General features: G+C 39.3%; 2 protein-coding genes across 3 annotated transcripts in view; both read left to right on the top strand.

Annotated features, from left to right (window-relative positions):
• Positions 1–9,363, top strand: part of cntn5 (contactin 5) — a 151,106-nt gene extending 141,743 nt beyond the window's left edge. For both annotated transcript variants that reach the window (XM_008426420.2, XM_017308391.1), the window contains 6 exons: positions 3,357–3,591; positions 5,284–5,393; positions 5,542–5,728; positions 5,868–5,980; positions 7,832–8,000; positions 8,444–9,363. In XM_008426420.2, the coding sequence (XP_008424642.1) occupies positions 3,357–3,591; positions 5,284–5,393; positions 5,542–5,728; positions 5,868–5,980; positions 7,832–8,000; positions 8,444–8,547 (918 nt within the window). In that variant the 3' untranslated portion in view covers positions 8,548–9,363. The remainder of the gene's footprint in view (positions 1–3,356; positions 3,592–5,283; positions 5,394–5,541; positions 5,729–5,867; positions 5,981–7,831; positions 8,001–8,443) is intronic.
• Positions 9,364–16,386: 7,023 nt separating this feature from the next.
• The window catches only part of arhgap42b (Rho GTPase activating protein 42b), a 115,177-nt gene continuing 105,129 nt past the window's right edge, over positions 16,387–26,434 (top strand). Inside the window, exons 1-2 of the mRNA XM_008426418.1 lie at positions 16,387–16,872; positions 21,978–22,078. Coding sequence (XP_008424640.1) covers positions 22,027–22,078 — 52 coding nt within the window. The 5' untranslated portion in view covers positions 16,387–16,872; positions 21,978–22,026. The remainder of the gene's footprint in view (positions 16,873–21,977; positions 22,079–26,434) is intronic.

Below are 26,434 nucleotides of genomic sequence, written 5' to 3'. Positions count from 1 at the left end.
CCCTCCATTGCTTGTTTCTCTTCCTTTGCGTTCATTCTTCATAAAAACAGATATAATAGGTTTCACATTTAAACCCAGAATGACAGGAATCATAAAGGTTAGTATTTCACGTATTAAAATAACATAAATAACCAATAAATCCACAAGCTTTAACCTGGAAGGTCTTGCATTCTTGCATAAAAAAATATGTAGGAACCTCGTTGCTGTACAAAACAACCATGTTTGCATTATTTAAAAAAAATATTAGATTTATTGTTTGTTCATGTATACCTACCTGTTGTTAAAATGGCTGTTATTGGCACCTTGCTGAGAGATTAAAGGAGCATTTTTTCGGTACTGCAAACGGCGGAGCTGTTTCCAGCAGAGTAAAACTCCTGCTTTATTAATAACTGTGCATCAGTAGCTCAGGATCATAGCTCATTGCATTTTAAACACGGCTCCTAATTTATTCTGTTGAAATGTGTTTAACTTTCCAAGATTTTAAAGACTAAGGGTGAGGGTAGGAGGGGGGCGACTTGGTCGCAATTGCAAAAACCTGCTGATGAAGCTAGAAGAGGGCCAAGCTGGGCTGAGGGCTACACAGAGCTGCATCAGCGGCACAAGTGATTAAGATGTAGAGAATTTCAAATTTGGTCCCACCAGAGAGGCCCAGCGATGATTAACCTTGACTCTTCCAGTCGTTCTCACTAAACCCAGGGATGTTTATGAATACGCTCTTGTAATCTCTCGCTATAGTGTTTGTGGAAAATGCAATAAATCTCACACCAAGTTATGGGGATATTAATGTGGACCAGATCAGGGTGGACAGCTTGGCTCGGAGCCAGATTCAGGGCGGTGCATGTGCAGAATTGCTATGAGAATTGACGATCATTTGCAATTGAGATTGGTGGAAAGATATATTAGCAGGGGAGCGGTGAACAGATGTGGAGACAACCGACAGTTACTGTTGCAGATTTTGAGTATGGAACCTGATAAGTATTACGAAGGTAACCTTCACGTCATGAGAAGTGTCCCTCAGTGCGACGTTATTGGAGATGATGCCCATTCCAGATGGAACAGTGGTTGCTGGTTTATCATGTCCTGTTTATATCTCATAAGCATGATTACCTTGCTGGTGTAACCCATTTACAGCCTCCATATAAAAACTTGGGCCACCTGATGAAAGAAAATGATGATGGTATCCCAAAAATAGCCGTATCTAAACAAGGATTGGTCCCTTGTCCTTCCAGTCTTTGGATTGATTTGAGTTAATTAGTAAAGTAATTTATAGTAAGACAATTTCTGCATATACTTTCTATGGTTCAACGCAATAAAGGCTGTTTTTAAAGGGGTCTTATTATATATTTTTAAGGCACAGAGTACAATTTTATAGAAAAATCAAGTTATTATGTTATCAGTTGCGATAAAATGCTGCGTATATCAAACATAACTTCAAAGAAATTTGACTTCATAGTTTGACACTTTGAAATTGGCCTATGTGTCTTTAAGAAACTCCTACTCTTTCTGACCCTTTTCCTTCAGTACATTGTTGTAGCAGTGCTTCTCAGTTATGTTCTTAGAAGTGCTAAGAACAACGGCTGAGACTGAGAAGTGGTTTGTATGACAAACTAAGCAAACTCCACCAGATGTTTGCAAATTGCTGTTGCTGCTAGTCTGGAGGAGCCAAGCTTTTCCCTCCCCAGATCCTACTCATCTCCTCCGCTGGTTGTTTGTGTTAATTATTGCGATTACAGTTAAATGAGATTACTGGAATTTCTTTCTGTTTTGGTGTTTGCTGTTGTGCGAGAACTCTCCTCCCTCTTCAGTATTGTGTACGACTTCTGTCAGATAAAATCTCATAAAAATAAATCAGTGTTTGTGGCTGTAACAGAGCAAAATGTTTTGAACACAGTAAAGTTGCTTTTCGTGATATAACTTTGCTCTCCTTCTTGGTGTTTTTTTCTCTTTGTTGGCGTCCAGGAGCGTGTTTAAAGGGAACGCCGCCACTAAGGTGCAGTCACCTCCTGTTGGATAGCAGCATTCTAATTGTTTCTGCCTTGCCCTGGTTATTCTTGTTTCTGCTCAACACTTTCTGAAATAAATCAGGACTCTGTCAGTGATCAATGAAGATGGATATGAAAGCAGGCGGTGCAGGAGAGTTTGCCCTTTTTGGCAGTCGAGGCATGTGAGCACGCTGCAGTCCTGCCTTTGCAGTCATCTGCGGAGAGTTATCAGCGCCTCGACAGCCATGGTGGGCAAGGTTATTAAGCAGGATGAATGACTAAACAGTCTCCCCAGCTTCATTGAGCCATCTCATTAGAGTAGACTGTTTGACTGCTTTCTCTCAAGGAGCCATAGGGAGGACTATTAGTGATGCCCCCGTAGTTACCATCGACGAGCCCAGCAGGTCCAATGATTCCATCCAAAGGACTTACCTTGCAGCGCTCCCACACTGTTTCTGCCCATATCTCTGAATATCTTTCCTCCCCAAACCCGAAAGTGTTTCTAAACTCAGCTTGCTCATTTTTTTCACGCTGCTTTCAAAACCACCCTTACTCCTCCCCATCTCCTCAAAAGCAATGCCAGATCTGAGAATATCTTTGAAAGCTAATTTATTTCCACTCATCATCCTTGTAATTAGCCAGTCATGGTGACTGGTCTTTGTTGAATGAAATGTGAACCAGATCTCCATCCACCCGCTACTCCCTCTGTAGACTCGATGTCTAATGTGGTTGATGCCTTCGGGGGACAGCGTAACTCTGTAGCTTATGCAAATGCAACACATTACAGAGTTAGCTGCGAAGCCGTTGCCAGAAACAGGTGTACAGGTGTTTGTCATTTATTACATGTAGCCAAAGATTTAATCCCTGCAGCTCACATTTTAATTAGATTTTAGCTCACTTAATAAATTGGCATTTGATTTGATTAAGCTCAGAGCAGCTGTGGAAGAAAGCTCCCAGTTTCACCACTTCAGGAAAAACCGCGGATAATCACCGAAGCCGGCACACGAAACCTGGTGTCGCAAAAATCCTCCTGTCAGACACGGAAAGATAAATAGCTACATAATGCGTACAGCTGAGCCAAATATGATTTGTTTCCATTACTCAAGGCTGACTGCATCTTTATTAACAGTGGCAGGCAGTTACAGTAAATGGTTAGAAAAGTGAAAGCTGGCTATATGGTGTTATCACAAAAAAAAAGAAAAGCCTTTTCTTTGCTTCAGTTTATGTTTAGTAAGTTGCTTGCTTTCTCTGCAGTGACTGTCCAGGCATAAAATGTGGAAATGATTCACGTTTCCATCTCCAACCCGAAGTCACAGGAAAGAGGTGTGCTATTAAACTAATAAAAAACTAAATGTTTATTTGCTCTTCCTTCAGCCTGTGTCTGAGGAGTTCCAGAACGGCGAGGGCTTTGGATATATCGTTGCATTTCGTGCCAACGGCACTAGAGGCTGGAAGGAGAAGATGGTGACCTCTGCGGATGCTACGATGTACAAATACAGGGATGAGACGTTTCCTCCTCTCACTCCGTTTGAAGTGAAAGTGGGTGTTTACAACAATAAGGGAGACGGGCCTTTCAGCAAAGTTGTCATCATCCATTCTGCAGAGGGAGGTATGCTAATATCAGTTTGTATAAATCCATCACTTTCATGAACTTTGTAATAATTTTAGGCTTTTAATGATTTGATAAAACTGTTAAATAAATGCAATTTTAATTACTTTTTTAAAACCAAAAGTGGATAAAACTATTATAAATACAGTCAAATGTATACATACACCCCTGCTAAACAGTAGAGCTTATTTAAATTGTTGGTAAGTGTCAGACCTGTCTTTTATTGAGCAGAGACAGTAAATATTCCACAGGCCTCTGGACTTGGGGAAAGTTTTTCTGGATGTTGGTGAATTTAATGCTTTCCAAAGCCAGTTTTGATATTCTCCAAAATCTTTCTTGTTATTCTGTAAACATTTTTCAAAAACATTTGGTTTGTCTATGAGGTATATGGGCTTGAAGTTTTTTTTTTGTTTTGTTTTTTTTTATGTAAAACTTGCTTCATTGTGAACAGTGCCACCACTGTTGCATCATCTTTCAGTTTACAATAGGCTTGAACCTCAATGGTTCTTTAGTAATTCTTAAACATCCTAACCTAATTTTCTTTTTAGTGGAAAGAGAAAGTTTGGATCAAGCATTTGACACAACTGATAATGATTTTGGGATGGATTAAGTAGTGACATTATGCTTTTAACTTAATTACTTAAAGTGTATTTATATAGTGCCAATTCACAACAAATATAATCTCAAGGAACTTTTAAAAAAAAGACATTTCAATTCAGTCACACATGCATTTCAGCTATTTCTAGTTATATAGCAGTGCATTGAGCTCAGTTATAAAGATATAATGAATGTCGCGAAAGTGCAGAGAAAAAGCTCGACTTTAACAGGAAGAAACCTCCAGCAGAACCAGGACCTGGCTCAGTTTGAGCTGCCATCTGCCACAAACGGCAGGGGGTTTGAGAAGACAGAGCAAAAAAAACGAGGAACTGATCCAGAAGTACTTCCTATGTTAATGAAAAGTAAAAAGTTATAAGTAGCAGAGGGACACATTTAATTGCTGGCAGAGTTACTTTTGCCGATGTCCTCCTCCTCCAGGAAGACATGACAGCCAAACAGAACCCCACATCAGATGCAGCTTCTGTGGAGAGAAAAAGTTGCTTTATTCCTTCTCCAATAAGGTTTTACTCCGATATATTCAGTACATATCTGTACAAGCGATCTTTTCTCTCATATTTCAAAGGTTTTTTGGATTAGTAAATGAATGATGTTACATTTCTGACCAAATAATAGAGATGGAGTAAACGGGGGGCCTCAGAAGTATTTAAATTTAATTGTTTTATGATTTTATTTGTGATATTTTAGCAAAAAGTTGTACTACTAATACCTTTCCATTGGTTATTACTTAAACTTGTAAATTAGTGACTTTACATACTACTTTAATTGTTAATTACTCTTAAAATCAGTTACTACTGTATCAACAACAAGAGGAAAAGTTTAATATTCAGCCAGACTTATACTCATCCCGGGTGTATATTTGTATTTGAGCACGTATATATATATTTTTTTTTGTGTGTGGATTGCAAAAAATATGAAATTCAAATTTTTATATGTGTGTATAAATAGGTTGTATTCTGATATGGCTGCACCCTGGTGAAAAATAGTTTAAAAGACTCAATTTAGGAGCTGATAAGTGTGTAAAATTCTGACCAGAACTGTGCCCACAGTCTTTTCGTCGTGTGCTTTGCTACACAGAGCCAAGGGAAGCACCATCTGATGTAAAAGCATACAGTATTTCCTCCTCGGAAATTAAGGTGACCTGGAAACCACCCAATCCGGGCCCAGGAAAACCAAGAGGATATGAGGTTATTTTATAGATTTTCTGTGCCACTTTCTGTGTACAGTCACACATATAGATTGTACCTCTCTGGCATTTTGCTGGAGCATTAGTTCCTTTGTGCATTAGCTGGAGCTTATGACTGTAATTTTTCAGTCTTTACTTGCTGTTCACAGGTCAGCTACTGGAAAGAAGCAGAGCAGGAGGAGTCCGGAGAGAAACGACGCACGGTTAAAAATGAAACATCTATGGTGCTGACAGGCCTGGAAGGGAACAGTGTCTACCTTATCACAGTGAAAGGCTTCAACAGCATTGGCCAGGGTCCTGCCAGTACTGCTGTCACAGCCAAGACCAGGAAGTCCCGTGAGTTCAATACTGATGCTAATCGTGAAACACTGCTTACAGAACACATGCTGCCTGCAAGGTTTGCTTGAAATTGACCTAGTTGGATGAAACTATCCATTAGCACTTTGGAACATGAGCCGTTGTGTTCGCTACACAGCTCCTGCTCAGCCGCCGTCCAACCTCATGTGGATTCAAGAAGGCAATAACATCTCATTAAGCTGGGATCCAGTTAAGGCAAAAGACAATGAGTCTGACGTCATTGGATACATGGTAAGGACTTTATATAATGAAATTGAAAGCAGCTTGCTAATATATGTTTAGCTGTGGCCACACTTGATTTCCCTCAACATACAGCAGCTCAATTAGTTTGGTTTAATCAGAATGTTGTACTTTTCTGTATCTGGGGGCAATGCTCAGTGATTTCATCTGACGAGACAAAGACAGTTAATGAAATGCTCACTCCAGGGTAAACTTAAAACTCGGGGGAATTGTGCCTGGTAAAAATATTCAGACCCTTTGAACTTTTCTACTATATTTGTCTCTTTAACACAAACTTTAAATTGTTTTGCAGGCCAGTTCTAACACATAAAGATGCTGAGATCTAAACGAATCTGGGGCAACACTGGTTGGATTTTTAGGGTTATTTCTGCTAGGATTTCACTATGTTATGTTTAATCCATCTATTTTATCTTCTTGGTCTATGCTATGTACTGAAATATTCATATAGCAAGATACTGGCAGCCCGATATTCAAAATGTTATATTCAGGATGATGTCTAGGGTAGGGTTTGGTAGGGTTTAGGTTCTCCCACACTTGTTCCAAAGCCAAAAAGCCGTTGCATGGTTACATGGTTACATGGTTGCAGGATGTTGGTATTCACACACACCTTTCACACATGGTGCAGGCCACCTGGAAGACACCCTTCCCACCTCAGCATATGTCACACACCCTTAAACATACATGTAAAACAACCACAGAGAGCAGAACACTTTTCTTCAGACAGCCATTTCCATTAGGGAGTCTTTAGCCATTTGACAATCTTAGTAGGGATTTTGTGAAATGATAAACATTTTGTGAAATGTTTATCATTTACAAAGATGTACATGATAAACATTTAAACCATAAACTTCTGACCAATCACACAACACATTGCAGAGAGGTGATGAAATATGAAATAGACGAAATACGGAAGAGCCTTTAGTTTTCATCAGTGTATCACATTTTGTTTGTTGGCTAAGCTTAACGTTAGTCATGTCTGACCAGAGCACCTTGTTTCACACATTTGCTGTGTTACTTATATGGCTATTGACAAACTGCTGATAGCAAATCTTATGGCTTTCTTTTATCATCTTCTCGTTGCTTTTCTGTGGTCAAATTTGAAGAATTCACAACTCATAGATGTTGATGACAGATTCTCCTGAGGTGAGGGGTCGGGTGGGGTAAGGGTTGGAGGTCGGTTGGGGTTAGGGTTGGAGGTCGGGTGGGGTTAGGGTTGGAGGTCGGGTGGATTAAGGTTCGCTGGAGCTCCTGCAGAGTCACAACTGGCCTCGTCAGTTTTGGTGACCAGACAGTCTTAAGAGTTTCACAGTTGTGCCAAACTCTTTGCTATCAGGTGATGGATTTGAATCATGTTCAGGGATTCTCAATGCTGCTGGGATATTTTTACACCCTAAACTGGCTTTAATCTCTTCTGTCTGGTGTGTCTTTTTGTCTTTCTAATGATGTTTCCTAATATTTCCTACCAAACCTGAAAGGATTCACGTAAAAGCTAGTTTTATGCGATTACAGTGCAGTCTGAGTTGTGTAAGTTGTTCAATAGGGGTGAAAACAGACACTCTTTTCAGATTTTAATTTATAAAGAATGAATTCTGTCCACATCACAAGTATGTTTTTTTTTTTTCTGTTGGTCTACCACATAAAACTCGATAGTACATTGAATTTGTTGTAATTTGAGGAAAAGTGAAAAAGTTCAAAGGACATGAATGCTTTTGCCAGGCACCATATTGCACAGCAGGTCTCTTTTTACAACTGACAGCTCTGCTTTTCATCACAGTCTATCATAATGTTGTGAAACATACACACGGTGTGGACCCAAAGTGACTATATGCACATGCCCTGCAGGTGTTACTCAAGCAGGAGGGCCGAGGCCACATCCAGGTGACAAGAACCATTAACCCTTCGACCATGCTCTCACTGCCAGAGGGGGGCACTTACACCATTGAGGTGCATGCACTCAGTGAAGGCGGAGAGGGAGCCTTCAGCTCCCAAGTTCGAGTTGTGACCTCCTCTGGTAAGCTCAAAGCTGGTTAGCGCTCTCGCCACTCACTCACACACGCATATACGTGAATGACCTCCGAAATGACATCTTTCCGCACAAGCTGTTTCTGTTTTGTGCCTACCTTATGTCTTGGCTTTAATCCTGACAACAAGTTTATTTTAGTGAGTTGAGTTGCCTTTGTTTAATTCTGTTTTAATTAAATTGCCCACATGAACCTTCCTACTCATGCGCAGCCAATTAAATCCCGAGCAGCAGGATCCTGTTCTGTAAATGATAAAGAATCTTTTTTAGGACATGTGGTTTCTTTTTTCTGTTTTTTTATGTCTATAAGAAAAATGAATATGTCTCACCAGCTCCAGACACCATTGGATCAATGGTCTTACTTAGCATCCAAAATGAATGCTTCTTTGTGTTGCTATGTATTGATGTACCTTGCCTTCTTTCCTCTGTCTTAGGCGTTCGAGCAAAAAGCAGCCAGTGCTCGGTGCATCGCCCAACACGGTGCCTAACATGGACAGTGCTGATTCTGGTTCTCCTGGTGCCTTCGGCCTCTTGGTGAGGAAACCCTGACGTCCTCGCGTTTCTGAAGGGGGCCACCAGTCATCTGCTCCCTAACTCCCTCTGACTGCCTGATTGCTTTGGCCTTAGCCATCTAAAAGGGCCCGAGGCATGCCGACGGGGGTTGAGTCAGCCGGTTTCCACGCAATGCCACCCAGCTCATACTTTTTCAGTTTCATCTGAGGCCCTGGATGTTTGATTTGCACAATTCTTTCCGAACATCACAGTAACGTGGTGCTGTAATGTAACTTTGTGTAGAAAGATTTGTTACATGGTTTATTTTAGCATTCTGCGTCCTTCTCGGTGGCCGGCGCCTAACCACTTCCAGACGGCTCCCACAGCTCCAGGGATCCACGGAGCATGAACCGTCTCTTGAAAGCTGCTGTGGCAGTAATACAGGGATCAGCCAACGTGTATCTTTTCATTACTTATCTGCATCAATTTACCCCTTGGCTGCCTAACAGCAATGCAGCAGAAGCTCCGTAGAGATAAGTGCATTGTTTTCTTATTCACACACCAAGAAAGGATATTAAAAAAAAAAAAAAAACTTTTATATGGAACCAAGAATCTTACTATTTCCAGATTTGCTTTTTGTACATTGTGTTACCTTTAGGAAAAATAACAGTGGTGTGTGTCAGCTCTGTCCAACTGTTTTTTAGTAGCGACTCAGCAATGCTTGTTGATACAGTTTGTTCACTGTTGGATGTATGGAAGTAGGAAACAGGTACCTTTAGTGCCCAAACTCATGATTAGACAAAGACGACTCTGTACGGACTTCTGGTGTCAGTACAAATAAATGTGATGTATATTTTTTAAACTCTTGTTGTCTGCAATTTATAATGTTGAACACACATGTCTGCAGTAGCCTCTTGCTCCAGGGCAAGTACATTGATTTTGGGCTTCCTTGCAGAGGGGTTTGTTCAGTTTCCAATGGAGATAAGGACAACGTTCAATTATTTACAGAAAATAATGGATGGTTTGTCATGAAGGAGGATTGGACAGAAGTAGGCGTGCTAGAGGACGGACGGCCAGCGACAGATCCAAGTAGGGCACGGCTGACAACAAACGGCTGTTAAAACCAAAGCGGTAATGAAAGCGTTGAAGACGACTACCATCCACCGACCAGCAGAAGAGTTGGTTACAATGGTAACTGATTGCATACTGGAGAAGAGACGATGCTGATCAAGAAGTTTTGCTAATATTTTAAGACATTTCATCTGCTGGTTGTGTGTAAAAAAAGATCTTGTTTCCCTCTGAAGTGTAAATTCGGCTCCTTCATTCTAAGGAAGACAGTTCATAGAAATCCTCCAGACAAGAGAAATGATCATGTCCAGCTTCCCAGTCTCACCTGCTAACCACCTTTGCGTGAAAACTGACGCCAGTGTTCCTGCCCCCCACCAGGCGGGTGCCCCAGCCTCTCGGTAAAAGGTTCACCTACGACTCAGATCTGCCATTTATCAACATTGTTGAGGGACGGCTTCCTATGCCTCCTGCACATAAACCTCCATTTGGAGGTTTTAAGTCTGTTCCACCAGGAAACCCTGAGGTTGACCCAGGACCTGCTAAAGATACTTTACACTCTCGGGCCCGGAGAGAGAAATATCTGTATGTTTCTATGGTAACAAGTTCACAGTTCAACACATGTCTGCAGGTCAGTTAGTTATTCCCACAGAAACTTTTATCACCTCACGACATAAGCTGCATGTGTTAGATGTCATTGGGACTGACATTACCTGACCAGTTTCCAGCAGCCTGCACAAGTGATTCACTTTGTTTTTTATTTTTTGTAGCAGGTGGTGTGGTGAGCTGTGGTGGGTAACCAGGAAAACCCAGAATGGAGGTTTTTTTTTTTTTTTTTTTTTTTTTTTTTTGAGTTGAGCGTTTCCTCCTACCTATCAAGTGGAATGGATTCTTTCATGAAGCAATAGAAACAACTTGAGGAAGTGAAGTTTTATTGCAAATACTGGGAGATCAAAATCTATTTTTTTTCAGATGAGGGGGAAGTGCCTCTTTCACAGGTAATTATTTTGATGGTCATGCCTTTAGATATGGTGAGTGTCCATGATTCTGTTAGGATAAATGGGATTAGACAATGGATGGATGCATTAAAAAATGTTCATGGTGATCTAAATTGATTATAAAATAAATTTTACTGCAGTGTAGAATAAACCAGAAGACTTAAACCTTAAGTGTGTCTTTTAAAACATGCCCTTGAAGTATTTTCTCTTTAGCTATAGTAAATAGTTATGATATATTTGTGAGTTTGTATAAAAATGAAGAAATAATGTGGTTATGGGCTAACAGCTGGTCAGATGGACAATTTAAAGCCACTTGACCTGATAATGTTTAAGTCTGTGGTGTTCAACCCTCCACAAGCTAACAACTATTGTATATTGTTGCACCTGATCATCTGATCAGCTCAGTAATTTCCAAACTAATATAAAATTGCATTATACAAATATGAACATTTACATGCTTTAAGACTCTTAGTTGCTCTGTCTTCCACCTCTCTGAGGATTGTATTTACGTTTCTACAAATCCCACTCTCCTAACTGTTTCTTACAGGTAAGAGCTACTATCAGTAGTAGTTCCCCTACTACTAACTCTGAAGAAAGAAACTCTCCCCACTGAAGATCAGGACAATCTCTTTAAAAAGAGAAAAACTCTCCCAAGAAGTTCCCAAAAGAAGCAAGTGAGGCCACACAACTTTTTTTTTTCCTGATAAAATAACTTCTGCAGAGTCAAGAAAGAGCAGAATCAAGAGCATCTCTCCATCCGTCCGAGCCCCTCTCGTCCTATCAGCAGCACGAGCTTATCTCTCTCCGGGTGGAATTTGAAATGAATGTGCCTGAAGTGTAATTAATGTCGGTATGGAAATCTGCAGACCGAAAGTCTTCTTACTTCTGCAGACCTTTCGCTCGCTCTGCCTGCAGCTTTCAAGGCTCCATTACGGAGTCAGAGTAACCTATCTACCTTGCAAAAGGTTCAAAGAAGGGGACCAGCTAACCCTGGAGAGATAAGAGCAGACAGCAGAAGATGGGGACAAACAGTGCTCCAAGCAATGTCTATCCCACCGTTTCTTCCTCTCAGACCTTTCTGTTTTGGTAACACTTTGAGGAAGTGTGCAGACGGTCAGGGGCGGTCTCCTTCCCCCCAACTTGGAGATTGTTTCTGTGTGCGGAGCAGAACATCGAGCTGTTTAATGCGGAGGGAGAGATTCTGTGGTGCTTTTAGTCTGTTCAGTGACGTTGGCTCAAACACACGCGTTCACACAAGTGCTAATGTACCGACCTTTAATTATTCATGCAGCACCTGTCTGTGTTGGCGCATCTGATTTATGATAATGGATTATGTATCCAGCAAGGAAACCTATTTGGTTCAGAGAGCCCAGAGCTATGGTGTCAGCAATTAAAGCATGAACCACCCCCCAGGTTAATGTCAGCGTGTGTGTCTCTCTGCATGTTCATCTTTGTCACAGTGTACTTTACTTTTCCTCTTTATAAAGTGTTCTTGATCATTTATGTATCTGGCTTTGTAGACACTTAAAATTAGCTTAGCTTAATTATTCTCAGCATAATTCTAATAAATGTTAAATGCTTGTTTGTTTTACCAGGTTTTGTTTTTGCAGTCTGGTCCTTGGAAACTGAACACATATATATATATATATATATATATTTTTTTTATGGCATTTCAGCAGCTTACTCTAATTATGTAACTTATATTTCTTGAAAAGTTCATGTTAAAGTGTTTTGCCTTAAAAATGTTTAGGAGTCACCATGTTTGTAATCGTTTTCACTTAAAAACTGTGTGTCAATCTTGATGCATCTTTACCAATCCATAGCATTAGTATATTCTTTGTGATTCTGGTATGAGGAAAGTTGAGAACATTGTACCACAACAACTCTAAAATGTTCTTTAAATAGTTATTTTGGTCGTACTTTTTTTTTGTTTTTATAGTCTGCTGAGTTCTCTCATCATAAATCTTCTGAATGGTTTTTGTCTTTGTTTCAAGTCCTTTCAGTTTCCCTTTTAAAGTCTGCCTTGTTTTATAGAAGAGTTGTAGAACCACATGTTTACCCCCCAGCGAGCGTCCTTCAGATGTGGTGCAGTGGTTTATCTTTTTGCTTAAAAGAATCAGCTGGTCTTTTATTTGGACGTCGCAGCCTGTTCATTTTGCCAAAGCCCGATATTTTTTCTTTTTTTTTTTTTGTTTTCTTTGAAGTCTTTTTGCCTTTGTAGATTCAAATTCTTTGTCTACTAATTTGATGAAGGTATTTGCATGATTATTAGATAAAAATCTGTCAATGAAAATGTTGTTGAACTACATTTCCTGAATGAATGAATCATATATGGGAAGTTTTCCTCATTATTAATGATGTGTCAGACATTATTTTATAATGCAAAAAAACTTATAAATATTTAAAGTTTATCTTTTTTTTTTTAAGTGACTACATGAAAACTGGAACACAAAGTTTTAGTTGGCTGGACTGCAGATGCTTCAAAAACCTGCAGTGTCACTGACAAGTTATTTATCTTAGTTGTTTCCAAAGGTGATATATTACAACATTTTATTCAGTCAGTTTTGATTAATAAAGCTGTCAGTAAATGAAAACCTAAAATGTAGCTTTTGAGCAATTTTAAAATATAAAACCTGCAAAAAAAGTTTGGGTCTGTTTTGTTCCAAATGTTATGTTATGGCCTACACAATCATTAGGGAAACAGCTGACTTGTCCTCCAGTTTCCGACTGAAACCCTCCACAAGATGTTATTCATAAATAATCATTTTATTTTCAGAGCATTTCTAAACATGCTAATCGAAAGTTGAATGCAAGGTTTGTAAAGGTAAAAGGTCAAATGAATGCAGCAAAATTAAAAGAAATCCTGGAGGACAACTTGTTTCCATCTGGAAGAACTACAGCTTTAGTAGTTGACTATTTATTTATTCATTTATTTTCCAACAACCCAAAGTATCCGGCTAAAACTACACAGACAACAAGGTGTATGTTTTGGAGGGGCTCAGTCAAAGCCCAGACCTCGATCCGATGGATAATCTGCAGCTGGACATGAAAAGGGCCAGTTTGCAGCCGATGCAACCAGACAGAGATTGAACAGTTTAGCAGGAAGAATCTGTCTGTCCAGTTCTGCCTGACTGAGGCGGATCCACACAGGCTGTAGGCTGTTATTGCAGCCAAAGGCACATCTACTAAATACTGACCTGCTGAAGGGAGCGAATATTTTCCACTTATTTCAAGTTACATATTCTTATCACAGCTTTATAGGAATCAGTTTTCTCTTATTATGTTTTATGCTATCAGATGTGATTTATAAATTCCAAAATCGGTCATTTAAATAAAAAAAAAAAAAAAAGGAGTTCTGATTTCCAGCTACACTAACATGCTCTATCTTTTAAAACCTACATACAGACACTGAGGGTGGTGGTCTCTCACTGCAATATCCCAGCAAATAACAGTTGATGCTGCTTCTGTCTCAATCCATTCCCAGGAATCCTTTAGCCTTCTAAAACGTACAAAGTCAAGTATTAAATTGTCTCTGCAGGGATTCACGCTGTGATTTAGAGCTGAGCTGTGAGTTAGCTTCTCATGCGGGTCACAGTTTAACACTCACCCTGGAGTTGCAAGGAAAGTACGGCCCTCCAACAAACGCTGCCTTTCCACTAAGAGCCAAACTGCGATATCAAACAGTCAGACGTTTTTTTATGCTTCATGCAATTTTCAGTCCTACATTTGGTTTAGTTTTCCCCCTCAGAAACTAAGCTAAATTTCATTTAAAAAGTGCTTATTTAAGGGTGCATGATTTTTGATCATTTAGGGAGTGCCCTTTTCAGCTCCACAGATATAAGCCTTGTAATTAAAAAGAATCTGGGGAGGTTTTAATTAAATGTCGGATTGTGTTCCATTTTGTTCCTACCAGTGTGGTTTGACTGATTCTATATCGGCGCACATTTAAAAGCTTGTGGAAATTACACATTCTTCTGATAAAAATTATTCCAAAGCGGCTGAGTCTCTGCTGCAGTGCGTGGCATTCACTGTGTTCTGGTATCTAAATGAAAAAGTAATAACGTTGGGAATTCTGATACAGCGAGCTAATTTGTGCTTGCTGTTTGGACCATTCGTTTCCAACATATCAGAGGCTCTGAGATCACACAGTGAGGATTAGGGAGGAGTGCCACATTTTGTCAAACAATGAGAACAACGATGGAAGGAAGCAGCTTTGTAAATCATCCGTACGTAGCACTGCAAACTTCGATTTAGCAATTTAATGAAGATAAGAAGCTTTTTTTTTACATCCTAAAAGGGTTAGAAAGCAGAGAAGTAGATGCATAGTGTTATTATTTTCATAAAACTGACCTTTTCAACAATATGTCTTACTCAAATATTTAAACACAAACCAAAAATACCCCCTTTACGTGTCTTAGACATGTTAACCTCATGCTACACAACTGTAGGCATGGGAACACACAAGCACAGGTTTTGAGAAAACTTGCAGCACTTTTTGCATTACCAATAAATGGCAGAACGAGGGTTTATTCTCTTAAAATAGTGGTCAGTTCAAAGTTCAAGTCCTTTGAAAATCTGTTCACCCCATCGCCTGTGGTGGCGCTGCATCAAGAACCACTGAAGGAAGCAGTAGCGAAACCTCTGGAGAAGATATTGGGCACAAAATCCTTCTTCACCAAATGGAAATAAGACAGGAACACTGTCAGAGATTAGCAGTTTTGGGATTTCGTTTTTCTTTGACAAAAGACCATGAGCCATTTCTCGCCCTGGTGCTAGACTCACATGTTTATTTTGGTTGTATTTACCCAGAATGCCCTGCACTATGGTCTGCTTCCTGCTTTTGGAGCCGTCCCTGGTCCACTTTCCATTCACATACTCATTCAAACGACACCAAAGTTCACTTCAACCGAACCGGGACATAGGTTTGTAGGCGGACCAGAGTTTGCTTCTTTGGTCTGCATCAGACTTTGATTGCTTGTCTTGTTCACACTTCCCCAAACAAACCAGACTTTCTAGACAAACAAACTAGAAAGTGGACTAACCAGGGCTGGTCTGAATGCCCGTAAGTTTTGGAAATAGAAACAATGCCAAGCATCAGGAGCAGAGAAAACAACATCCATCCATCGTCTACAGCTGATTATCAAACCTGGGTGGTGGGGCATTGGTGCCCATCTCCTGCAGTCACTGGACAAGAGGCAGGTATATCCTGAATGTTGCCAGTCCATCACAGGGCAACACAGGAGAAACAACCACACTCACATCTAAGGGCAATTTGGAGAACAGTCATGTTTGTGGCAGGAAGCTGAAAAACTCACAAAGACCACATACATGCACAGGAAGACCCTAAGCTGGGATTTGAACTCAGGACCTTTTTATTGCTAAGCAACAGTGCTACCAAATACCCTGCTGTGCAACACTGAGAAAACATGTTTGGTTTTTTTCTGTATTTTTCCTGCAATAAACATGTTTGTGAACAACTTTGGCTTTGCCCGCCTTAGATGAGTGAAAAGTTTGTTTTGAAAGTTTTACCTAATTTAAAGAACCATTTTCCACACTGAGATCTCTTTGAAGTGCTGAAGCAAACTTTATTAAATGGTAAAACTCCCCTTTCATCAATACAAGACCAAGAGGGACAAATACGGAGAAGTGGGAGGATTCTGAGCAGGATGGAAAAATTCTTGTTGCTTTCCTTATTCCTCCTCTGCTGCTGTTTCCGCTCCATGAGGGGAGGAGGGCGGCTAACGCAGCAGCTAACACACCTGATACTCATTAAGATCATCAGCCATGACTGCACAACACAACCTGCAGGAGAAACCTCAGCTACTACCATGTGTTCATGAAAGCACAGACTTACCTGACCTTCCCGATTTCAAACCTGATGCCACACCTTACTGCCATGTCTGCGGTGCTTAAGACAGGCCAACGGCTTTTTGATTGTTTTCAGTGCAAGAACATGCAAATATAAGCAAAGTAAACGTAAAGTCTTTATCTACAGTTTCTTGTTTTGAAATGAAAGGGCTCAAAAGTCGTATCTCCCTGCCAACCTTCAACCTATAAATGTTTGAGACTCGGGCCTGAAAATGGCAGAAAAGCTGTAGAGCTGTCCAAGATCTGTCCTTCATCATCACACAGACAGAAGACTCAAGTTGGAGAGAGAGCGGAAGATTGTGGAATAACATACAAATATTGCATGAACATGACTGTTCTTTCATCACACTGTCAGTGAATGCACTGGAAACTCCATGCGGAAAGGCCAAGGACACTCCAAGCCTTCCTGTTAGATGGGCACGCTCTTCTATCACTAACAGGTAAAATATCCTATTGTGACTGAATTGTTGTTTTGCAAGTAAAAGGTGTTATTGATCTTTTCTACACACTTTATGTTTTCCATGTTTTGGTCTTTTATTGTAGTGCTCTGGGCTATTTATTTATTTTTTGTGCAACTTGACATGAAATGTCCAAACTAGTTTTTTTGTTGTCATAGAAAAGGGAAACAAATAGGTGAGAAACATGGCTGAAGGATTTTGATTTTTGAAACATTCTCACAATTAAGCTTTTTTTTTATTTTATCTGGTTGAACTTGGTATGTAAAGCGACACATTTTTAATTTGCCGGGAGTTCTGTTATCTTTTCTATGTTCCCCATATGTTTGCCTGTGGCCGGTTGTGTGTTATGAGAAGAAAAATTCTTTTAAAAAACAGTTTAATTTGATACACAGTGAATCCTGATTCGTGATCAATTGCAGCAAAACTATCCTACTGTGAAGCCTCATTATGTGTTTTTAAAAAAGTTGCGAGGAAGAGAATAAATTCAGCCTGTGAAACGTTTCAACCATTACAATTATTTGACAAATAAAATTCTGATTCGTATGTGTGTTTACACAAAATGTTCTATCTGGAATATAGTCAAACACAGTGCCTTGCAAGAGTAATAAAAGCCATCAAACTTTATTAGATTTTCTTCAGATTTTATGTGTTAGATGGAAAAATGAGAACTTAAACTTAAACTTAAGCGCTGGCTACAAAAGTTCAACTTTTCTGCCTTAAACCTCTCGGTTCTGTTGCTGACCTGCCTGCTGTGTTCCTTGGTTTTTATGTTGGTGTTTCTTTCACTAATGTTCTCTAATAGACTTCTGAGACCTTCAATGAACAGCTGGATTTCTACCGCGATTAAGTTACACCCATATGGACTCTATTAATTAGAGGCCTTCTGATGGTAACTGGTTGGAACAGATTTTATTTAGGGTTAAAAACGCTCTTTGGGCCTGAATACGCACGCATCGTAAAATACATTTAATTCTGTGGTTCTAAAGTGATAAAATGAGCCAGTCAAATAATTCCAAAACCCTGACTAAACAAGAAGCTTCTCCATGGATTTTTCTGTGCATCTGCTTATGACCTTCTAAATGTTTTGCCCTTGCCGGAAATCACGTCCACCTAGGAATAACTTTGAAATGACGCTATATGTCATGGGGCACAGATGAACATTTAATTCCTGTCAAAAAGGAAAAGTCACAAACAGCGGTTTGTTTATACAGATCTTGGAATGCTGCCAAATCCCCGCTGATCGGAAGGAAGTGGTGATTCAATTCAGAGACCCAAGCTTCTTTTCTCTAGACGCTTTGTGTGGGGAAATATAATGAGATGGATGTAGAAATCTGAGGGATAAAGAGGAACAGGAGGGGGCTGCTGCAGAGGGAGATTTAAAGTTCACGCGAGGAAACAGTCAGCTCAACGCAGACCTCTTCCAGGACCTTATAATCTCCCTGGTTAGGTGATATTGTCACAGACTGTCATATTGCTCTTTTCAGATAACTGAATTTCTGATCGTGGTCAAAATTTTACTCGGCGGTGCAACACAGGCTTGAGTCACCTTTTGATGTTGTCAGAAAACATGTAGAATAAATATATATATATTTTTAAGTGTAAGTTATATAGTATTTCTTGACGTAATCACGAAGCAGTATTGCAGTATAAATAGCCTTATTACGTCTCTTTAGAGGAGTTATAAATCTCAGGCCTGGGGATTACCTATGTTAGCACTTCACTAGGCAATTCAATCACTACATTAATCCCATATTAAAATGAAGATACAAATAAATAGATGTGCAACTTTGAGAACTAATTTTAGCTTCCTCTACAATATGTCCTCTAACAGAGTCCATCATATTTTTAACAGGCACAAAACACTTCACTGAAATAAAAACTGCCCACATTTTGTCCTTCTGGTTTGAGGATGCTACCAACACTATCAGAAGGAAATATGTTGTGACTGAAAAGAATGTCATCAGTAGTGTAGGTGTACATTTTTAGGATGAGGCTCTTTTAGCAATCAGTCTAAAACTAGCAGCTCTTCAACACTTTTCAGGAAGCCAACATTTTCTGTCATCCCATAGTTTTAAATTGGTTTAATGTAATATTCTGATCTTTAATATTGTTTTCATTAGTTGTAAGCAGAACATCACCGTAGAGAAAATAAAGACTTGAATAAAGCCATCGTACACTATTAAATAGTTTAAATAGCTTCCCCCCTTTTCCAAAAGAGAGGACAGACATGCTTAGTTTAGTTCTAAACATGTCTGGAAGCAACTAATGCATAAACTGACTTAGGAACATGCACACCGATGGGCAGTCAATCAATCAATCAATCAAATTTTATTTGTATAGCACATTTCAGCGGCAAGGCATTTCAAAGTGCTTTACATAATAAAAACAGAAATAATCAGTGAGAAAGAGAGAGATTAAAAAAATAAAAAATAACAAAAACAAAAAACATTACATCATTAAAACGTCGAAAAGAAAGAAGAAGAAATTAAAAACATTAAAGACATATAAAGATGGAAGACATCAAAACCCGCACTCTAACCCTAATTTAGCCATAAGCAACTCTAAACAGGTGGGTTTTAAGTTGAGAAAAGAAAGAAGAAAAAAAAAAAAATTAAAAACATTAAAGACATAAAAACATGGAAGACATCAAAACCCGCACTCTAATCCTAATTTAGCCATAAGCAACTCTAAACAGGTGAGTTTTAAGTTGAGATTTAAAAGCACCCAGTGTTTCAGCTGTTTTACAGTTTTCTGGAAGTTTGTTCCAAATCTGTGGTGCATAGAAACTGAATGATGCCATCACTGCTTCTGCAGTGATGGCATCGTTACTTTGATCATTTGATTATTGATTACTTGATTTGGAAAGTAACTAAGTTACATTAGAAGTAACTTGTTTAGTTATTTTCAGCAGCTGTTGACAATAATGTTAGTTGTGCAACTTTACAGACTCGTTCATTCGTGGCTGTTTTCACGTTTTTTTGCGTTGTTCATATTAGTCTCGATGTTTGCAGTTTTCTGGAGCGTAACGCAAAACTCGACGTCATTCACAGCAAATATAGTAACTTGATATGAAAACACAGTGGGACGGATCATCCGGGAAATGATGGACCTGGAAGGCCTGGATAAAATACTGCATTATTATGTCAATCATCAGTTGAAAACTGCAATTTGTATTTACTCGGGTTATCGTTGCTTGAAACTGGAATTTGTTTGTGCAAAGTGAGAAAAAGAGGCTAAATAACTCAAAATATGTCAGAGAACAAATTCTGTTTCACAACACTGTATTTAGTATACAGCTATTTTATGAAGATGTGTTTTAAAGTAATACACAATGTTTTATTCACTGCTTTTTTTTTTACATGAAGGTTAATCAAAGTCCACTATCTCTTTAATGCATTGTTCTCTGTAGAGACTGACCTGTCACTAAGACCTCTCTGCCGGGACCATTTTACATTTTTCGGTGGTCGAAGGACAGAAAGATAAACGCTGAATTTATCCTTGGGTTTTAAGCTTAGCTGCTCAAGAGAGCATCCAGTTCATTTATTGGCCTTTTACAGCATCATTGCCTACTTTGTAGTAAAGCCAGGTGAAGCAAACCTCGGGCAGAGCTGACATATTGCCTGATTTAAAGATTACCTGGGCAGCAGGGCTCAGTGAAACCTGGATCAATTGGAACAATCTGAGCGTTCTCTTAAAATGAAATTATGTAATAAAATAGTACAGAGGAGACATTTATGTGATTGCCCGTGTTCCTTCTTGTGTCTGTTTAAGTTTTAAAGTGACTGTATCATTGGAGACCTATATACTTGCTAATCTAAGCTCAATAAAAGAGTTGAGAATTTGGGGGATTTAAAGTTAAATCTTCTCAGAGGACATAAGCTGTGCTTTCTGTTCAGACTGCCAATTTTTTATTTTTTTTTTCCAACTTCCAAGGTACTTTACAATGTACAGAGCTAAAAGAGGCTTGGATTAATACTTCATGAAGCGGGTCCAGACTATCCATCACCTTTTAGCCTGAGCCTGGTCCATTTTTGTCTTTTATATTTTTTAATGCAACCTTTTATTTATACAGTTACATATACATTTAAATGAACTTTATTGTTTTTTTAAATCTTGCCTGTTTTAAACATCATCCAAGATTTAGCATTTTAAAATAGACAATAGTTCAATTGGTACAAGTTTTTTTATTTTTTATTTTTTATTAATTGTGGCTATTTGTTGACCACCATGTTATTTTTTGAACATGTTGGAAAAATTCCACTCCACTTCTCAATTTCCTGTTCCTTCATCTCTGCATGGTTGATCCTACAAACTGAAGTGAAACTGACAGTGCGACCCACTTTTTTCATTATTCTGAAATTGGCTATCTAACTATCTGACCCCTTGGGAGAAATATGTTCTTGTTTGTTTCTGTTGAGCTTTACATTTTGGGTGTACAGGGGTAATCAATTAATTAAGCGAGACGGATTAAAGTACCCAGAAAAGATTTAGGACACTTAATACGGAGTTTTCACGCCCCGGATCCCAATCCACATATACTATTTGCAATGTGAGTACATGTTTTAAAAAAAAACATGTTTTTAGTACTCCAACAATCATGTCAAAATAGAAAAGAATTTGGTTGTAAGTAGCTGCTTTGTAGAGTAGGATTGTCGTCACCACAATGTGCCTGTTGTTGCATGTGAGCATCATAGCTCAAAGCACAGAGATGAAACAGCAAGACGGCATCAGAACTAAATTCATGCATGTATGTGTTAACAATGCTGCTGTGACCTATAGCTTGTTTAGTGTAAGCATACTTTTTATTAACTAATGGTTAAGACAGAAAATCAAAGATATCCAGCGTGTCTCAGAGCCGTGACCAGGGTCATCTGTTAACCAAACTAATGAAAAGATCTACTTTGCAGAATGCAACTCAAATCCCCTGCAGACTGTGACTATCTGAAGTACAGATACAGTGATACTTGTCAAATCAATGGCTTTATCAATACGGTATAGACAAACAAAATGCTTAAGGCTTAAATCATTCACCTGTTGTGATGTTTTACACAGTCGGTTTTCTCACTTGTTTGGTTTCTCAACATCAGGTCCAGAAAGCAACCTGGAAACCAAATTGTCCTTCCAGACTCTTGAGTGATGGGAGACCTAAGCATCAGCCAGCGAATCGATGCCTTTGGAGACTCCGGCTGTAAGTAAGACCGTGATGAATGAGACAGAGTTGGAGGTGATTGAGCATGTCTGCCCTGATGGTGGTGCATTTAAATTGGGCTGTGCATGTAAATGTTTTCCTTTAATTGGAAGCCAGAACAGGTTTATTACCCAAGGTGAATGCAGATCTGCGACACAGGCAACCATAAGGAACATTCAGTTCGGTTTTAATGAGCTGTTGAGTTGAAATGTAAGCTCGCACACGTAGGTCGAGCAGATAGCCAATCCTTTTTCCTGTTCAAAAGTAGAGATTTTCTCCTTTTTTTCACTTCGGTGATTAATGTCCTACGCTTGACCCTATTGACCCGAAGCTCAAATAAGGAAACTGCTCTCAAGAGAGACGCACTTTACCCTTCATGCTGACCAGTAACGCATGCGAACTGTGTTTCTCAGGAGCGTAGATTTGGCAGAGTGATTTTTATTTCATTCAGAAAGCAGAAAATATATCAGAAGGATGCAAACAGTTTGAATATCCCTGTCTGCTCAGGTAGACTGGACATCAAGGTCTTTAGTGTTGAAACGGGCGCTTGATTAACATGTTTTCACACACCATTCAGCAATTTAGACAGATCCTTGATGGTTTTGACAAAGCCTGGGCAGGAATACTCGACAGTAAAGAGCCGTGGGGAGGTGGAAATAAAAGAGCAGAAAACAAAGCAGATGCCCACAGTGTGGGAATTACACAAATCATCAAACAATGGCGAAAGCTGTCTGAGCCGTCGTCTTCACACATCACAGCATGCAAACTCCTCATAACGCATAAATAAAATTCTGCTCATTTCAGTGTCGGCTTGCTTGACAATACAAATACAAAAATAAACATATTTTCGTGAGGCCATTTGTCCGTTTTGACAGATGAAGATTCTTTACACAGAAACAAACTTGAATTTCTACAAGGAAAATGATTAATGGATGCTAATGTCAAAATAATCAGATTTTGTGGTGAAACTAAAATGATTGTTAAGGCACTGCATGGAAGAGCTAAAGACAACCTCATCCACTGATGAATGGCTGTAATAAAGTGCAGCTATGATGTATTTTTCAAAATATATTAGATTCTGAAGATTGTTATCAAGGCTGTTTTTTATATCAACATATTAGAAAGTTGGAAAGCCATTTATCCTGACCACGCATAACCTCTGAAATCAATGGTGCCATTAGGTTCACACTTCTTTACACTGGCACATAATCAATGTCATATGGGCTTCATAATATCCTGCTGGATGTTTTTACTTGTGCAATTGGTGGATAAACTTCAAATATTTCCTTTGGATTCCATTATGAGCAGCTGGACATTTTGTGTTCAGCAGTTCAGTTATTAGGTTTTTTTTTTTTTGTTTTTTTCTGTGCCATCAGAGCAACTGAGAGATTTCTGCTCTCTCCTCTTAGGCTTCATACAGCCTGCTTGCCAGCTGGAGTTAATCTCAGTTTAGCATTTTCAACACAAAAGCTGCCTTTGTGGCTACTTGAACAAAGTCAGACCACTAGAAGCCTGGAGTGAGGCCGTTTCTTCACAAACAATGACATGTCGTCCTCGGTTGGAATCTTTGTGAAGCTGGAGATTGCGCATGTAAGCTGCGGCTCAAGTGCTTTCCCTCTGGCCTTGATTTAGCCTAGGCGACTAATAACAACTTTATAAACATTTCTGCCGAAATGTGATACGTATTGGAAGGAGAAACACGAGCCGAAAGCCTCGTTAGAAATGATTGTGATTAATTGTGTTGAAATGCTTTGATGAATATTGAGTTTTTTGGCTCTGGAATGTGGTGATCTGTGGATTTTGAGAATATAGAAAATATAGGCACAGTCCAACTGATTTTGTTCTCTGTTTTGAGGAAGGTATGCAAAGAAAGTAAGGTTTATATATATATATATAATCCATCATAACCTCTGAAGCAGATGGATGGCCTGGAACCTGAATAGGAATTCTTTTGAAAAAGCTTTTCAAAAGCTGAGCAGAGAAGACAGGAGAGAACCGTAGCGATGAAGGCAAACACAACACAAAGGTTACATGGGATGGTTGAGAAGTCTTTCTACTTTTGTTGACTCTTGGCTTAGAGGTGTAAGCATAAAATCTATCGATGTCAGGAGTGAAGGCTAGTTAGACCTGGATTCAAAAAACTAGTGTTCCTCTGAGATTATCAGATAGAGGAGCAGTACAACCAACCCCACATCAAGAGATTAGACATGTGGAAAAACATCCACAATTTGCATATGGGGCTGTGAATGGAGTTTTGTGATGGCCACTCCAAAGTATCAGCTTTCTGTAACTAATTTGACCCAGAATTCAGAGGAAGAGCTGCACAGCTGTTCTGGTCTGGTCTTGGTTTGACTGGAGGACAAAATTGGAAAATGTGTTACATTTTCACTTGGTTCTGTTTGCTTTCATTCTGCACTGCACTTACAAACCCAACCCCCCTCACCTGGAGTGGTGCTGCACCAACAACTACTTAAGAAAACATGAAAACTTTTGAACAAGACATTGAAACGCATGTTCTTCATGAAATCTAATCAAAAATGGAGTGGTGTCAGATTTTAGCGGTTGAAGGATTTCTCTTTTGTTGTTGGTTAAAGACCATGAGCCATTTCTCCCGCTGGTGCAAGACTCACAAGTTTGTATTGGATGTATTTACCCAGAATGCCCTGCGCTATGAGCTGTGTCATGGTTTCAGAACGGTCTGTGGTCCATTTGGCCACTTCATCTAAACCAAAACCGAGGTTTTTAGGCGGACCAGCGTTCACTTCTTTTGGTCTGCATCAGAGTTCGACTGTGCAGTCACACCTCTGCAAGAAGTAACCACCACCTTGCTCTCAGACATGTTTGTACTTCTGTCCACAAATTTTAAATGGATTTGAGATTAGGGCTTTGTGCTGGCCACGCCGAGGCATCAACTTTGCTGTCTCTAATCCGTAACTAAATTGACCCAGAACACTCTAGAAGAACCTCACAGCTCAACAGTATGACCTTGAATAAGCAAAAGGACAAGAAGACTCAAGTTCTTTATACTTATACTTGGTTTCGCATGTTTACTTCCCAGAGGGAGTAAACAATTACTTTAAATCAAATTTGATTGCTCTGTCATTCTGCTCCGTCACCCACATTACTATCCTGAGCAGCCTGTTTACAATCTGTAGCTGCATACTGACAATTTCACTGAGGAATTTGTCACACCTGAGCATCCAAATATCGGCTGTTCTTTGTCCTCTGCTTTCAACAATGCCTCGCATTTGAAAGCAGGAGATGCTTGGCAAAGAGACTCGTCAAATGTCTTGACACATGAAAGCTGAGGGCATAATCTTCTTTTCAGAAAATGATAAATCCAGGCTCCCACGAGGTAAAAGTGAGGTAATAACAGTGCAGTTGCCCTGATGCCTGGACTGTGAACAGTTTATGTAAACAGATGTCCAATAGCTGAAGAAAAAGAAAAAAAAGCCAACCTGAAAGAAATAAAAGGTAAATCTAGATTTTGTTTTTTGTGCAGTTGTGCACATCCTTTGTCCCAACAGGCTCATGGCACCAAATAAACAGGTGAGCTCATGCATTAGCATAAATCTTTAAATTGTACAATGTCACTCATTCAGTTAGACTGGCGTTTGTGGCGATATGAAGCAAAAAAGAAAAGAAAAAAAAGTAGCTAGCTGAGCCATTTGTCTGTTAAGTGGCTTGACCTTGAAATATCGAGCGTCTGTCAGCTGTAGTCATCACTCTGTTGCTTTTTTACTAGCACTGTGCTTGGAGAAGGATAATCTTGAGACGGTATAGATGGTGGTTTCCAGGCTGCCTTAACAGACACTTATGACAGTGATTAGTACTACCCTCACCTGACACTCCAACATGTAATCTGGGAAGCTTATGTTGCAATGGGAGTCGTTATGTTTGTGAGAGTGGAAATAATGATGTAAGTTTTTCTAAGGAGAGCCTGTTAGAAAGGAGTTGTGAGAAATGTGGTATTGGGTTGGGGTCATAAGAAGTTGTCATTTCGTATAACTCGGGGTCAATGCTTTTGTACATTTGAGAGGCCCGACACAGAGGAGGCTCAAATTAAATCAAAATTTCTACAAACGGAGAAAATGTGCTCGTACAACCAGAAATACTAACTACCTTTCAAAAAGAGATGGTTGAGTTTCAGGGAATAATTTGTGGAATTCCTTTGAATTATAAATATGTGTGAATTATGCAGTGGTTTAAATTTCTTGCTTCTGATTTTTTTTCTTGCTTCTCTTTTTATTATTTTACAGATTTATTAACAACCTGTTCTGGTTTTTACAAACTCTGACATTCAGTAATTCATCCTTTGAATCCTTTTTTATATTATTATTTGTGTGTGTGTGGGTG

The sequence above is a fragment of the Poecilia reticulata genome, linkage group LG13 (genome assembly GCF_000633615.1).
Source record: "Poecilia reticulata strain Guanapo linkage group LG13, Guppy_female_1.0+MT, whole genome shotgun sequence".
Lineage (NCBI taxonomy): Eukaryota > Metazoa > Chordata > Actinopteri > Cyprinodontiformes > Poeciliidae > Poecilia > Poecilia reticulata.
The sequence above is the reverse complement of the archived record's forward strand: the minus strand, read 5'-3'. Positions and strand labels throughout refer to the sequence as shown.